General features: G+C 43.6%; 1 protein-coding gene across 1 annotated transcript in view; it reads left to right on the forward strand.

Moving 5' to 3' along the window:
• The window catches only part of SLC6A9 (solute carrier family 6 member 9), a 147,617-nt gene that overhangs the window by 30,339 nt on the left and 100,598 nt on the right, over nt 1-16,680 (forward strand). Inside the window, exon 2 of the mRNA XM_063427724.1 lies at nt 4,319-4,483. Coding sequence (XP_063283794.1) covers nt 4,454-4,483 — 30 coding nt within the window. The 5' untranslated portion in view covers nt 4,319-4,453. The remainder of the gene's footprint in view (nt 1-4,318; nt 4,484-16,680) is intronic.

Here is a 16,680-nt window from a genome sequence, read left to right on the forward strand (position 1 = left end):
TCTCTGCCATTTTAGGTGTGGGCCTTGGGCCTGTGTAGTGGCATGGCTTTGTTGCCGGGTCTTAGCTGCCAATTTTCAATTCTGAGGTGAGTTTACTAAAATCGGCATGCAAATCTTTCCTGAGATCTTGCAGCACATGTTTCATTTTCTGCATTAATAGTACCTCGGAGTTTAACAAGGCTGATACCACGAGCATGGAGTCTGCGGCCTGTTCTTCTGACCTTTGCGGCATGGAGATTCCTTTGCTGTAGGCGATAATCTCCTTTGGTCAGAAACCAGGTCAGTATTTAGTTTGTCTGTATCCATTTCGACTTCGTGGTTTTCTGTGTACCACTATGCAATATCAGCCGCTTTTTGGACACTTTTGGCCCTCAGTCCTGCAGAGCTTTAGACTCAAGCACCAATTTCGGTCCAGCTATTTTGGTTCTATCTGTATTTTCTAACACATCACTTGTTTCCATTCACATTACCTGTTAATGTTTGTTTTGTTTCAGTACTATGAAAATCTGGACAAGTAATATATATTTGTCTTGGTTTTAGCACCAATGCTGTGTTAAGATTAAAGGAACCTCTTTCACAAGTGTCCCAAATATCATGTATTAAGCCTAACGTTCTGGTCAACAAATAAAATCTGTGATACGTTTTAGATCCGTCTGTAAATAAAACTCAAGTTAATCACACCGAGTAAAGTATGTTCCAGTATTTTTAGAGTAGATCATGACATGTGCAGAACTCATCAGGAATTATAGTGACTAATGTGAGACTTATGTCCTGCAGTCCTCAGATAGTTATTTGGTGTCCACTGCTGGTGACAACAGTTGAATGTGCCCAAAACGTGCAGTGAGAGGTCAATACAGGGTAGGTCTGCCCATGAGTGCTTCCACAGAGTTGTCTGCATTTTCATTCCTATGTGGCTGAATTGCAGGATTGTCCATGTTGGAACTTGCTAACTGCGACACCTCACCACTGATGATAATTGTCCCTAGCACACCCTAGCTGTAGCCCCACCAACACCCCAAACCAATTTCATACCTCCCTCTGTTAAGTTATGCCCAAAATTTTGTTAACTAAAAGTCCTATAATTGTCTGCAGTGTTATACTAGGCAGAGGTTCAGCTTTACACCCCGTGCATTGCGTGATGTCAAGATCTGGCTGTAAAATGTTTTCTAAAGAGGAACTGGTGCACCCTAGGCATGGGACTGTGGATACTCAGAGAACCTCTGGAGGAAATTTGGTGCCAATAGAGAAGTTTGTGGCAGTGTTTATTATAAGGAAGAGTAAGAAGACTAAAAGGTGCTAGATGACTTGGTCTCTCTGTTCCTAAAACCTCCCTGGTAATTGGAGGGTTAAAAAGGATCTGCCCTTCGTGTTTCAGTGCCCACAGTGTGCATGTTTAGCCTTACTGTTACATTTTCTAATGCCAGTTGTATATTTTAATAAGGATTTTCAATGTGAAGCCAACCCAGAGAAGTTTTGAGAAATTAAAAAACCTCTGAACTGTTCAATATCTGTCAATTTGATCCTGATTTAAAATTGTTGTCCCACCATCTCAGATTTTTCACCTGATTTCTGTTTCTCTGGGACAGTCATAAGAGAGAATCTGCAAGAATTCCTTAAGTGTTCTATTCAAGTACAGACTTAATGTGCTGGCTGACAGGTGGTCATCTGCTTCTGGAAAACTGAGAGAATATAGGACTGGTGATAAAATAAACAACACTACTGAGTTTAGCTACCCCCTTGAGTTGGGGAGAACCAATCAGATGGATAGGTGGTTCGTTCTGCAATATTTCACCCTGGCCACTTTGCTAGATATCTACCAAGGCATCCGAAACGTTTTGAGATAGGTGACCCGGTTAAATCTAAGCTGCATTTTCATGGTACAGTCCAGGCGCTAAAGTAATGGTTGTTTTGGTGAACAAAAATCAGGGTACTAATAGCAGCAGCACTCTATACCGAAACAAAGTGTAGAAGCAACTGCAAAGTCCAAGGAGAGAATATGTTTTTATCAAGTGCTTCCCATTCCTCCGAACCAGATATCGTCACATCCACCAATAGTGTAGAACTGGAAGTATAAAAGGTGCCGGTCAGACTGGCATAACCCGTAGGCTGCAGAGTGAGATGTAGTTCATGAGACCTTCAGAGTACGGGAGATGCTGTCCCACCTCCCAGAGTGAAGAAGTTAGGACACCATTCCTTCTGTGTTTCTGGGATTGTGCAAACGTACAATTAAAGAAACAGATAATACCTCCTGAAAGTCCTGAGACCAACATAGACAGAGAACTGGAATACGTGTTTGTAGTAACAAAAACACCTAGTTAATTAAACGGCTCCATTACCATGCAGTCCCATTGTTACCACCATTTATTGTGGGGTTTTTTTGCATACTGATGATAGGTGTAAGATGGATTACAATTTTAGGACTAAACAATTCAGGAGTTTCCAAATATAATTACATTTATTACAAACTATTTCTCCGAAGTGCACATCTTCTGCTGCGTCACATTCTATAGGATTTTGGATTTATTGTATTCTGTTATTATATCATTAAACTTACATATGTTATATTATGGTACACATGACATTCAAGGCTCCATCACACCATACATTTCACAGTGACGTCTGTTTGTCTGTTTGACTAGGTGTCAGTTGGCCACCCTGGAGACTGTTTAAAGGACCACTACAGCCACCCAGACTACTTCATCACAGTGATGTGACCTGAGTGTAGTTTGAGACCTGCAATACAAAATATTGCAGTTTTATAGAAACTGCTGCATGGTTAACACACCACAAGTGGCTATCTTCCTGATAGCCGCTAGACGCGCTTCCTCTTTGAGAACTGCGTCGGTTCTCAGTCAAATACCTGATTGGTACAGCGCCCTAGCCTCCCAACGTTTCGCAATGGGGAAACATTGGATTGCCCGTCATTATTAATCTTGATGATTGCAGCCAGGGAAGTGGAACAGCAGAACAGAGAGCGCAGTAGTGAGGGCTGAAAAGTAAGTAAATATAGCTTTTCAAACCCTCACAAGCGCGTGGTGTGTCTCCTAAATAGGTACCATGTTTGTATTCCTAACTCTATATTGTTCCTTTAAACCCCCTATAGAAATTAAACAATATGGGCTCTGTTCGCTAAACGGAATTATGTAAAATTGACGATGGAATTACAAATCTAGGCCATAGCAGGCAAAAATATAATTATTTTAATTTATAAATTTTATTATTTTAAAGTTAATTTAATTGCTTAACTCACTGAGGATCTGTGGTTCTTTAAATGGCCCTGTCTTCACGAAATGTCTCTCTAGTAAGATGAGGTAATGTAAGACATGTCTCTAGCCTGTGAAGGTCCTTTTAAAATCAGTGCAATTTGTACAAATTGAACAAATTATATAATTAATCAGGTCTTTCATATGGCCCAGTGGACAGTCATCTCGACCAAGGGTGGCCAAAAGGTAGATCACCCGGTGTTTTAAAACCACAACTTCCATAATGCTTTATCATTCTAATGGCATTCTAAAGGCATGCAATGCATCATGGGATTTGTATTTTTACAACAGCTATGTGTCTACATTTTGGGCACCGCTGCTCTACACCGTATACTCCTGCCTGCCCAGTGGAATGCTGGGAGCTCATCTGCCTGAATCTCAGGCTCTGATTGGCTGCTGTGATAACGTTCTCGGGAGATATTTTTCTAATTAATAACTGTCACTGTGAGTTTGAATATTCACAATACAGGATCTAGACGGGCACCCACAGACCCCAAACGTGCGATGACCTGGTTAGAATAAAGCGTGATTTGTGTGCTGATACTAATGTATCAATTCATTCACGTTCAGAAATGTCAGATAACAAACCCACTGGGATATCATGGCGTTGCTCACTGGACGATGAAACCTGCAGCTCTGCTCCGATCATTTCACTGTTTATAAACTATATGAAGGGACATTTTAAATGACCAAACACGGACGATTTCCTAATAGAGGGGTGGCTGCGACTGGAGATGTGGTCAGGAGAGGGGCTGTTCTGGGATATTTTAGGTGATTTCATAACCTACTGGTAGCCATTTATATAGCTGAACATATTGCTTACTTTACTTCTGAAAGCCACATGACAGATTAATGTGAGTGTTATCGCTGTTAATCTCTGACAAAACTTGTAAAAATGTGGGGTATTAGGAAGGAAAAGAGGGACCTTTAATAGTGACTGACCCGCCTAAAAAGGGACACTTGAGAGGTGTGGTCCTTGTTTCTACCTATACATGGGGGAAAATTCGGGCCTGTGATCGTGTCAGATGATGAAAAACAATCTCATTTCTTTCCAGCTCAGAAACCTCCGCTTCTAAAGCAAATCTGACAATATCCCCGATATCCAGACCAGAGGAAACGGACTCATCAATCTATATCCCGATAGACTTACACAATACCTCGTGCGACAAAGGTCACCTACCTAGAGGAACATGACTGAGAAATGTGGAGAGGGGATGCTGGTAAGTTATAATGTTCTTTAATCAATGTCTGCCATCAACATGTGTGTCTGACGAAATGAGTTCCTCGGGTGATTAAAGGTGAGAAAAATGCAGTCGGTTATCAGAAACAAACCACACGTCACCTACACGCCATTTCAGCTGAAGCCCTGCTGAGTCCTGTGTTAGATAAATGGAGGGCAGCACGGTCGGCAGTGGTTGGCGCTGGATCTTGGCGCAACATTAAAACCTGTCCGTTGAACCCAGCCATGGTTTTAATTTTAATATGTAACTCACCAGCATTTACTAGGCGTTTGCATTTATTTATAACTTTCTTTGCCTCAGTAATCTGATTTCTGCACCAAATGTGTTATTAGTGCTTTGACAACATTGCTGAAAGGGAGCTATATAATAATTTTGGGAAGAAGTAATGCCATTACATTATCATTCTGTATTGGAGGGCAATATGAGCGATGCTTTGCTCTCTAAAGACAGGCTGTCGTATTGGAGATAATAGCACATTCTAACAACTACTCATTACATATTCATTATTATAGCATTTGTTTAAAAGAACCCATTTTATTTTATTTATGTTAAAGGCCAACTTGTGTTGGCACAGCCTGGCAACCTATGCACATTTACAACGTCTGATCAATCCCTACCACCATCACCACCTAGACGTGTCTATGTGACCACAGGAAGGAGTATTGTAGGAGTGCAAACAAGAGAGAGAGGAACTGTCACCAGCAGAATGACACGTTTTCTTTATTGTCGGAATGCGTGTTAACTGGACAGTATAGGCATTGTAACGGTTTAATCTCATTGAAGTGATTATAGTGCCTGGATTCTCCTGGTGCCATCCTTCCACCAGTGTTTAACTTTTTTTATTGCAGTAAATACGTAACGAGAGCCCCCAGCAGGCCATCCCCTCTGTCCCATTAAACTGTAGGTTTGAGTGACTGCCCAGTGGAATTGTTTGTGCATAAGATAATTCGTAGGAAACATGTTATTATTATGTCTGCAGAGTACTGTGCAGAAAACACATTGATTCAAAGTATCATGCAGCTATCTTGATATAACAACTAGGGTAAATATCTATTGAAAGGTTTGTATTGGGATTTCTTCAGTGTCCAAAGTAAGCCTGACCCTCTCTACTGGTGGCCATGAGCATACACCAAAATCTAGACAAACGCTGGATGCAGTCTTATGTGACCATAAAATTAGTCATTACCTTTTTAATGCATTTAATGTCTTCCCTGGCCATAATCTGCTGTGCTCGTCCTTTACCATTTTCCTAGCAGTAGTCCTGGTCGGTGGTTTCTGCCATTTACTCATGCTCTCAGTTCACACCAGTGTCCAAAAAAAAAAAGAACAGCATTACAAATGATATAGGTCTCCAAAATAAACTTTGTTTTAAATTATGTATAGACACTGCACCCTCCTCTCCAATAAAAAAAACTCATAGTGTGGAGGTAGGGTTTATTGCTGTAGGTTAGAGGACATGGGATAGGCTCTTAACATTAACATCAAACAAACCAAACCTGTATATGTAACTATGTATGTGGGGACTATTTACTGAACAGTGCATTACAACACATCTCCAATTCTGTAAGCCACGAATGAAGCTCTATGTCTATGTCAATCAGTTCCAGCATTAGTTCCATTCAAACCTTTTCAGGAATGAAACTGCTGAGTGCAGACCTCGAGATCCCATGAACTCCAATTATACAGCACTCGCTGCAGTAGTTTTAATCACAATGTTTTCTAGCAAACACAGTGAATTGCTTTTTACTGCGCGTGCTTTTTATTATGTCATTTGAGCAAAATGACAGAAGTATTGAATTTTTGTTGGTATAATTTAGAATTTTGCACTGGGTGACACACCCAGACTGCCCTGCAGAGTAAACGGCTATATAACTAAGTCAGCTCTTACAGTCCTTTCTTTATCATCTTAAACAGATGCTTATTTCCCATCGTGTACAGAGAAACTAACGTGATAACTCAGAAATGGCCCCACCTTGTGCGTACACGTAACATGCTGACGCGACAATGAACCCATTAACCTCTTCATTCATGCCTCTGTGAGTCCAGTATGTGATGTAACAAATACTGGACATTGCGTGACATGTGCCTTTCAAAACAAACATGGAAATAAACAGCAAGTGGTTCATTGCAAACAAGTTGCAATATTTGGGTTGTTAAACATGTACACGATATTGGGGGATAACTAACACAGTTTCGGAACAGAAAGAAGAAATGTGACACTTTTCAGACTACTTTTAAAACACTTACGGTCAATAAATTGGAACAGATTTTTGTAGTCCCATCAAAAGAGACACAATTCAGGACATGCTGATTAATCTCCCCCACTGTGTCTACACTAAATACATGATGAGGTTCATATGAATGATAATAATGTAGATGCATATAAAATAACCTAAAATGTTATATTTAGATCTTAAGGAAATAAAAACATATCTTAACATATACTGTGCTCAAAGTATCAGAACAATTTCGCTCCTTGAATAAATTAATCTGTATTATTACTGCAGCTATAAGGTTATGGTGTAAGGAGGTCCCTTATCTCCCCGCACACAGTGTATTATAACTGCAGCTATAAGGTTATGGTGTAAGGAGGTCCCCTGTCTCCTCGCACACAGTGTATTATAACTGCAGCTATATGGTTATGGTGTAAGGAGGTCCCCTGTCTCCCCGCACACAGTGTGTTATAACTGCAGCTATAAGCTTATGGTGTAAGGAGGTCCCCTGTCTCCCCGCACACAGTGTGTTATAACTGTAGCTATAAGGTTATGGTGTAAGGAGGTCCCCTGTCTCCCTGCACACAGTGTATTATAACTGCAGCTATAAAGTTATGGTGTAAGGAAGTCCCCTGTCTCCCCCCACACAGTATATTATAACTGCAGCTATAAGGTTATGGTGTAAGGAGGTCCCCTGTCTCCCCCCACACAGTGTATCATAACTGCAGCTATAAGGTTATGGTGGAAGGAGGTCCCCTGTCTCCCCTCACACAGTGTATTATTACTGCAGCTATAAGGTTATGGTGTAAGGAGGTCCCCTGTCTCCTCGCACACAGTGTATTATAACTGCAGCTATATGGTTATGGTGTAAGGAGGTCCCCTGTCTCCCCGCACACAGTGTGTTATAACTGTAGCTATAAGGTTATGGTGTAAGGAGGTCCCCTGTCTCCCTGCACACAGTGTATTATAACTGCAGCTATAAGGTTATGGTGTAAGGAGGTCCCCTGTCTCCCCCCACACAGTATATTATAACTGCAGCTATAAGGTTATGGTGTAAGGAGGTCCCCTGTCTCCCCCCACACAGTGTATCATAACTGCAGCTATAAGGTTATGGTGGAAGGAGGTCCCCTGTCTCCCCTCACACAGTGTATTATTACTGCAGCTATAAGGTTATGGTGTAAGGGAGTCCCCTGTCTCCCCGCACACAGTGTATTATAACTGCAGCTATAAGGTTATGGTGTAAGGAGGTCCCCTGTCTCCCCGCACACAGTGTATTATAACTGCAGCTATAAGGTTATGGTGTAAGGAGGTCCACTGTCTCCCCGCACACAGTGTATTATAACTGCAGCTATAAGGTTATGGTGTAAGGAGGTCCACTGTCTCCCTGCACATAGTGTATTATAACTGCAGCTATAAGGTTGTAGTGTAAGGAGGTCCCCTGTCTCATCGCACACAGTGTATTATAACTGCAGCTATAAGGTTATGGTGTAAGGAGGTCCCCTGTCTCCCTGCACACAGTGTATAATAACTGCAGCTATAAGGTTATGGTGTAAGGAGGTCCCCTGTCTCCCCGCACACAGTGTATTATAACTGCAGCTATAAGGTTATGGTGTAAGGAGGTCCCTTGTCTCCCCGCACACAGTGTATTATAACTGCAGCTATAAGGTTATGGTGTAAGGAGGTCCCCTGTCTCCCTGCACACAGTGTATTATAACTGCAGCTATAAGGTTATGGTGTAAGGAGGTCCCTTGTCTCCCCGCACACAGTGTATTATAACTGCAGCTATAAGGTTATGGTGTAAGGAGGTCCCCTGTCTCCCTGCACACAGTGTATTATAACTGCAGCTATAAGGTTATGGTGTAAGGAGGTCCCTTATCTCCCTGCACACAGTGTATAATAACTGCAGCTATAAGGTTATGGTGTAAGGAGGTCCCCTGTCTCCCCGCACACAGTGTATTATAACTGCAGCTATAAGGTTATGGTGTAAGGAGGTCCCCTGTCTCCCTGCACACAGTGTATTATAACAGCAGCTATAAGGTTATGGTGTAAGGAGGTCCCTTATCTCCCTGCACACAGTGTATTATAACTGCAGCTATAAGGTTATAGTGTAAGGAGGTCCCCTGTCTCCCCGCACACAGTGTATTATAACTGCATCTATAAGGTTATGGTGTAATTAGGTCCCCTGTCTCCCCGCACACAGTGTATTATAACTGCAGCTATAAGGTTATGGTGTAAGGAGGTCCCCTGTCTCCCCGCACACAGTGTATTATAACTGCAGCTATAAGGTTATGGTGCAAGGAGGTCCCCTGTCTCCCCGCACACAGTGTATAAAAACTGCAGCTTTAAGGTTATGGTGTAAGGAGGTCCCCTGTCTCCCTGCACACAGTGTATTATAACTGCAGCTATAAGGTTATGGTGTAAGGAGGTTCCCTGTCTCCCCGCACACATTGTATTATAACGGCAGCTATAAGGTTATGGTGTAAGGAGGTCCCCCGTCTCCCAGCACACAGTGTATTATAACTGCAGCTATAAGGTTATGGTGTAAGGAGGTCCCCTGTCTCCCTGCATACAGTGTATTATAACTGCAGCTGTAAGGTTATGGTGTAAGGAGGTCCCCTGTCTCCCTGCACACAGTGTATTATAACTGCAGCTATAAGGTTATGGTGTAAGGAGGTCCCCTGTCTCCCTGCACACAGTGTATTATAACTGCAGCTGTAAGGTTATGGTGTAAGGAGGTTCCCTGTCTCCCTGCACACAGTGTATTATAACTGCATCTATAAGGTTATGGTGTAATTAGGTCCCCTGTCTCCCCGCACACAGTGTATTATAACTGCAGCTATAAGGTTATGGTGTAAGGAGGTCCCCTGTCTCCCCGCACACAGTGTATTATAACTGCAGCTATAAGGTTATGGTGCAAGGAGGTTCCCCTGTCTCCCCGCACACAGTGTATTATAACTGCAGCTATGAGGTTATAGTGTAAGGAGGTTCCCTGTCTCCCCGCACACAGTGTATTATAACGGCAGCTATAAGGTTATGGTGTAAGGAGGTCCCCTGTCTCCCTGCACACAGTGTATTATAACTGCAGCTATAAGGTTATGGTGTAAGGACGTTCCCTGTCTCCCCGCACACATTGTATTATAACGGCAGCTATAAGGTTATGGTGTAAGGAGGTCCCCCGTCTCCCAGCACACAGTGTATTATAACTGCAGCTATAAGGTTATGGTGTAAGGAGGTCCCCTGTCTCCCTGCATACAGTTTATTATAACTGCAGCTGTAAGGTTATGGTGTAAGGAGGTCCCCTGTCTCCCCGCACACAGTGTATTATAACTGCAGCTGTAAGGTTATGGTGTAAGGAGGTCCACTGTCTCCCTGCACAATGTGTATTATAACTGCAGCTATAAGGTTATGGTGTAAGGAGGCCCGCTGTCTCCCCGCACACAGTGCATTATAACTGCAGCTATAAGGTTATGGTGTAAGGAGGTCCCCTGTCTCCCCGCACACAGTGCATTATTACTGCAGCTATAAGGTTATGGTGTAAGGAGGTCCCATGTCCCTGCACACAGTGTATTATAACTGCAGCTATAAGGTTATGGTGTAAGGAGGTCCCCTGTCTCCCAGCACACAGTGTGTTATAACTGCAGCTATAAGGTTATGGTGTAAGGAGGTCCCCTGTCTCCCCGCATATGTTGTATTATAACTGCAGCTATAAGGTTATGGTGTAAGGAGGTCCCCTGTCTCCCCGCACACAGTGTATTATAACTGCAGCTATAAGGTTATGGTGTAAGGAGGTCCCCTGTCTCCCCGCACACAGTGTATTATAACTGCAGCTATAAGGTTATGGTGTAAGGAGGTTCCCTGTCTCCCCGCACACAGTGTGTTATAACTGCAGCTATAAGGTTATGGTGTAAGGAGGTCCCCTGTCTCCCCGCACACAGTGTATTATAACTGCAGCTATAAGGTTATGGTGTAAGGAGGTCCCCTGTCTCCCCGCACACAGTGTATTATAACTGCAGCTATAAGGTTATGGTGTAAGGAGGTCCCCTGTCTCCCCGCACACAGTGTATTATAACTGCAGCTATAAGGTTATGGTGTAAGGAGGTCCACTGTCTCCCCGCACACAGTGTATTATAATTGCAGCTATAAGGTTATGGTGTAAGGAGGTCTCCTGTCTCCCCGCACACAGTGTATTATAACTGCAGCTATAAGGTTATGGTGTAAGGAGGTCCACTGTCTCCCTGCAATTTACTCTGTCCCATGTTAAACTGAAAACCATGATATCATTCTGTGTAAACATAACCTCAAGGTGGCTACGTTATTGCAAAAATTTGCCAGGAAGTGGTGGCTTGTATGTTTTGTGTGCTTGGGAAGCCAGCAGCTAGTTGACCTGTTTTTTACTGTGACGAGTTCCAAACCGCATTGGGCAATGTTATGATTCCTAATGTTTTTGTTCCGTAGAACAGGAACAGATAACACAACAGGAGAAAACTCCCGCTGCTGTTTGCTTTGTTTTTTTAAGAAAACAAGTTAATCAATACATCCCTTGAGGTCATATGTATTTCATTTGTGAAGATCAGAAAAACTGTTCTGAAAAAAATGTCACTATTACAACAATTCCATGAATAAGTGAAAGATTCTTGATATTTTCTTGAATTTACATATATATATATATATATATACATAACGTACAGGAAAATATCTGGTGACTGTCGGCTGTTGTAAATATAGGGTTTCCCAGGAGAACATGTTTTTTAAGAGTTTCAGCTCCTGTGAAAAGTTATACTTAAAGGGACACTGATACCGGAGAAACTGACGGAAGCCAAGCACAGAGAGATGGACACAGGTTTCTTCAGGAAGGAAGAGATTCTTTATTCGATTCACCGACCGGGGCTCAGAGGGACTAATGTCACCAAAATACAGCAAGATCTGAGCCCAGAACTGACTGTGTAAATGCATGATATAGACATATAGCTCCTCCTATAGTTAACTCTACCCACATATACTCTTTACACAATCAGCTGAACAAAGCCTAACTTCCCTTACCTGTTAGACCACATGGCTCACCCAGAACAATGGAGGAGGGGAAGTGTTTTCAGTTTCTGCATTCCTGCATTTGCTCAATACAGTGTTGATTGTATCTTAGCTACGTGTAACTAACTAACTGATACAACATTTACACATACACTGCGTGCAGAATTATTAGGCAAATGAGTATTTTGACCACATCATCCTCTTTATGCATGTTGTCTTACTCCAAGCTGTATAGGCTCGAAAGCCTACTACCAATTAAGCATATTAGGTGATGTGCATCTCTGTAATGAGAAGGGGTGTGGTCTAATGACATCAACACCCTATATCAGGTGTGCATAATTATTAGGCAACCTCCTTTCCTTTGGCAAAATGGGTCAAAAGAAGGACTTGACAGGCTCAGAAAAGTCAAAAATAGTGAGATATCTTGCAGAGGGATGCAGCACTCTTAAAATTGCAAAGCTTCTGAAGCGTGATCATCGAACAATCAAGCGTTTCATTCAAAATAGTCAACAGGGTCGCAAGAAGCGTGTGGAGAAACCAAGGCGCAAAATAACTGCCCATGAACTGAGAAAAGTCAAGCGTGCAGCTGCCAAGATGCAACTTGCTACCAGTTTGGCCATATTTCAGAGCTGCAACATCACTGGAGTGCCCAAAAGCACAAGGTGTGCAATACTCAGAGACATGGCCAAGGTAAGAAAGGCTGAAAGACGACCACCACTGAACAAGACACACAAGCTGAAACGTCAAGACTGGGCCAAGAAATATCTCAAGACTGATTTTTCTAAGGTTTTATGGACTGATGAAATGAGAGTGAGTATTGATGGGCCAGATGGATGGATTGGTAAAGGGCAGAGAGCTCCAGTCCGACTCAGACGCCAGCAAGGTGGAGGTGGAGTCAGTGGCGGATCCAGGGGGGGGGCAACGGGGCAATTGCCCCCCCCGAGAATACCGACGGTCTCCCTCTCCCTCTCCCTCCCCTGCCAGCCCTTAAATGTGCGTGCGGACCGGAGATCACAGATCTCCCTCCCCGGTCCGCAGGCACTGTGCTGGCGGCCGGCGGGGGAGGGAGGGAGTTAGAGGGAGGACCCGGAGGTCAGGCTGCAGCTCCTCCGGGTCCTCCTCTCGCGAGATTTGGAGCGTTGCCGCGGTTACCACGGAAACGCTCCAAATCTCGCGAGAGTGAACTCTCCCCACTGGGACCATCAATGAATCGCCCACCGGACCACCAGGGAAATGTCCCCCCTCCCCCAGTAAAGGTAAGAAGGGAGGGGGGACATAGAATATTTATTTAAATAAAATAAAAAAAAAAAATATAAAAAAAAGACCCCATACCCTTATATCACACACACTGCCCCCCATTACACACATACTGCCCCCCATACACCCACACTGCCCCCCATACACCCACACTGCCCCCCATACACCCACACTGCCCCCCATACACCCACACTGCCCCCCATACACACACACTGCCCCCCATACTGCCCCCATACACACACACTGCCCCCCATACACCCACACTGCCCCCCATACACCCACACTGCCCCCCATACACCCACACTGCCCCCATACACCCACACTGCCCCCATACACCCACACTGCCCCCCATACACCCATACTGCCCCCCATACACACACACACTGCCCCCCACACTGCCCCCATACACCCACACTGCCCCCATACACCCACACTGCCCCCCATACACCCACACTGCCCCCCATACACCCACACTGCCCCCCATACACCCACACTGCCCCCCATACACCCATACTGCCCCCCATACACCCATACTGCCCCCCATACACACACACTGCCCCCCATACTGCCCCCATACACACACACTGGCCCCCATACACACACACTGACCCCCATAGACCTGTACTGCCCCCATACTGCCCCCTCATACACACACACTGACCCCCATAGACCTGTACTGCCCCCCATACTGCCCCCTCATACACACATTGCCCACACTCACACATACACTGCAATACTCACACAAACACACTGCAACTGTTACACACACATACTGTCCCACACATACACTGCATCCCTGACATACACTGCCGCTCTCACACACGCTCACACACTGTCCCCCTCACACACACACTGCACCCCTTACACATTGCACCACTCACACACACTACTGCTCCAATGCACTACTACAGCCCCATTTCCCAGCAGACTTCAGGTAAGTTGTCAAACTGTTCTTAAACGGTTTGACTACTTACTCTGGGAGGGGGTCCCGGCACTATAGACACCATAACCACTACACTGAGCTGTAGTGGTTATTGTGTCTGGATTATTTCTTTAAATAATCTACAAGTGCCCCTCCCGAGATCAGGCTCTGGATCCGCCACTGGGTGGAGTACTGGTTTGGGCTGGTATCATCAAAGATGAGCTTGTGGGGCCTTTTCGGGTTGAGGATGGAGTCAAGCTCAACTCCCAGTTTCTGGAAGACACCTTCTTCAAGCAGTGGTACAGGAAGAAGTCTGCATCCTTCAAGAAAAACATGATTTTCATGCAGGACAATGCTCCATCACACGCGTCCAAGTACTCCACAGCGTGGCTGGCAAGAAAGGGTATAAAAGAAGAAAATCTAATGACATGGCCTCCTTGTTCACCTGATCTGAACCCCATTGAGAACCTGTGGTCCATCATCAAATGTGAGATTTACAAGGAGGGAAAACAGTACACCTCTCTGAACAGTGTCTGGGAGGCTGTGGTTGCTGCTGCACGCAATGTTGATGGTGAACAGATCAAAACACTGACAGAATCCATGGATGGCAGGCTTTTGAGTGTCCTTGCAAAGAAAGGTGGCTATATTGGTCACTGATTTGTTTTTGTTATGTTTTTGAATGTCAGAAATGTATATTTGTGAATGTTGAGATGTTATATTGGTTTCACTGGTAAAAATAAATAATTGAAATGGGTATATATTTGTTTTTTGTTAAGTTGCCTAATAATTATGCACAGTAATAGTCACCTGCACACACAGATATCCCCCTAAAATAGCTAAAACTAAAAACAAACTAAAAACTACTTCCAAAAATATTCAGCTTTGATATTAATGAGTTGTTTGGGTTCATTGAGAACATGGTTGTTGTTCAATAATAAAATTAATCCTCAAAAATACAACTTGCCTAATAATTCTGCACTCCCTGTATGCCACATGGCAAGTCCTAGTAAATTTATTTTTACTGAGATTCCACCACATTTCCCCCTTTGATGCTTCTGATATTTCACAATTCCAGATGCATCACTTAACCATAGTTTGCTTACACCTCAGGTTGCCATGAATCAGAACAGACCTCGTAAGCATCTTAGCATCCTTACAAATTCCTTTAGCACTCCTCATTCTGATTCTCTCTGGGCTAAGGGTTCATACTTGCAAACAGCCATTACATGCGCAGCTGGTTTCCTTTCTGTCGTGCTCTCTATGACACTCTGTATGGACCTAATTACCAATGGAACCAAACATGGTAGAAAGAGACACACTATAATCAACATGACTCCTCCTACCAATGTCTTGATCCCTCCAAGCTGCTCGTACCTACTTCCAAACCAACTACTAGAATTGTACCCGTTCCAGGCTTAAGTCGGTACATGCGTCAGTTTAGCCATGTGGCTTGTGAGATCAGCCACTGCCTGCCCTTCATCATCTATGTGCAGACAACAGTTGCTGAGATTGAACTTTCCACATACACCTCCTTCTATTTGCACTGGAAGTGAATGGAGGACTTTATCAACAGCCCAACTGGTTTACCTGGTAAGAAGGCTATGTGCTTTACAGAGGAATCCATAATTGCCTGATGGTAAAATGAGGCTTGAATCCCTGTATTAGAATACAATAACACTTCATGGGCATACAGTTTGGCTGTTAACCAGTTCCCTCACATATTACATCCCTCCTATTGGCAATGAAGCGCGCTAAGGTAGCCAGTGCCACTCATTATCTTCCCAGCTACCTACATTCAAGGATGCTAGCTTCTTTTTATGATTCACATCATACACTTTAACTCTCAAGGTCTCTCCTGTTTCAATTGGCAACAAGAAGAAGGATGGTTTGAGCATACCTAATACACATGCCCCTTCCCAGTCCTGTGGCAACTCCGAATAGGCTTTCTTACCACAGATCTAGTACAAATTTGCTGGGGCTCTCCAGGTAGATGTGATGGATAGGTCAAACCACACATCCTTTAAATTGGCGTATCTAGCAAACGGGTTAGATGGTTCTGAGACATTTGAAGCCGACCACCAAGTTGTATCTTTTGTACTATCATTATAAACTTTTTGCCCTAGACAAGTCAATTCTCCTACAGATGTATTAAACATTATTCTTTTCCTTGCTATGCAAACATAACCTATAATTGAGGTCTTTAATCGCCACTCAGATTTACCTCTAACACTCACTTGATAATCAGTTTGAGAAGATATTAACTGTTCAATTGTCTCAGAACCGGAATACATTACCTCCTTTGCTTCCCAGGGCCATTGGTCTCCCATGTTAGTACCTCCACACACATAGCAGTTGGTGACATTAAGACTATCATCAATGTTTTCGGCTAGATCTATAAATACGTTTTTAGCGTTATGGGGGATCTTATTTTCTACACTCATCTCTTCATAAAAAGAATGGAAAACCTGATGAGTTTGGGATGCTACGGTATCGGTCTCTATCCCTATAAATAATATTGTCCCAGGATCTAAACCCGTCCCATATATTTGGAACCCAAATAAGTTACCGAACCAAATCTAAAAGTTGTTCAGGATTATTTATGAGTATATGGATTGGGTTGCATTCCCTAGACTTACAATATGGCTTTGTAGGCAACTTAGTAACAATCATATCCTTATCTACTGTCTGTCCCCAAGTTGCCCACCCCACACGAGACTAATATGGGCAAAAGTTATATTCCCTATCTGGGCATTTTG

This window comes from Pelobates fuscus, chromosome 7, assembly GCF_036172605.1.
Source record: "Pelobates fuscus isolate aPelFus1 chromosome 7, aPelFus1.pri, whole genome shotgun sequence".
Lineage (NCBI taxonomy): Eukaryota > Metazoa > Chordata > Amphibia > Anura > Pelobatidae > Pelobates > Pelobates fuscus.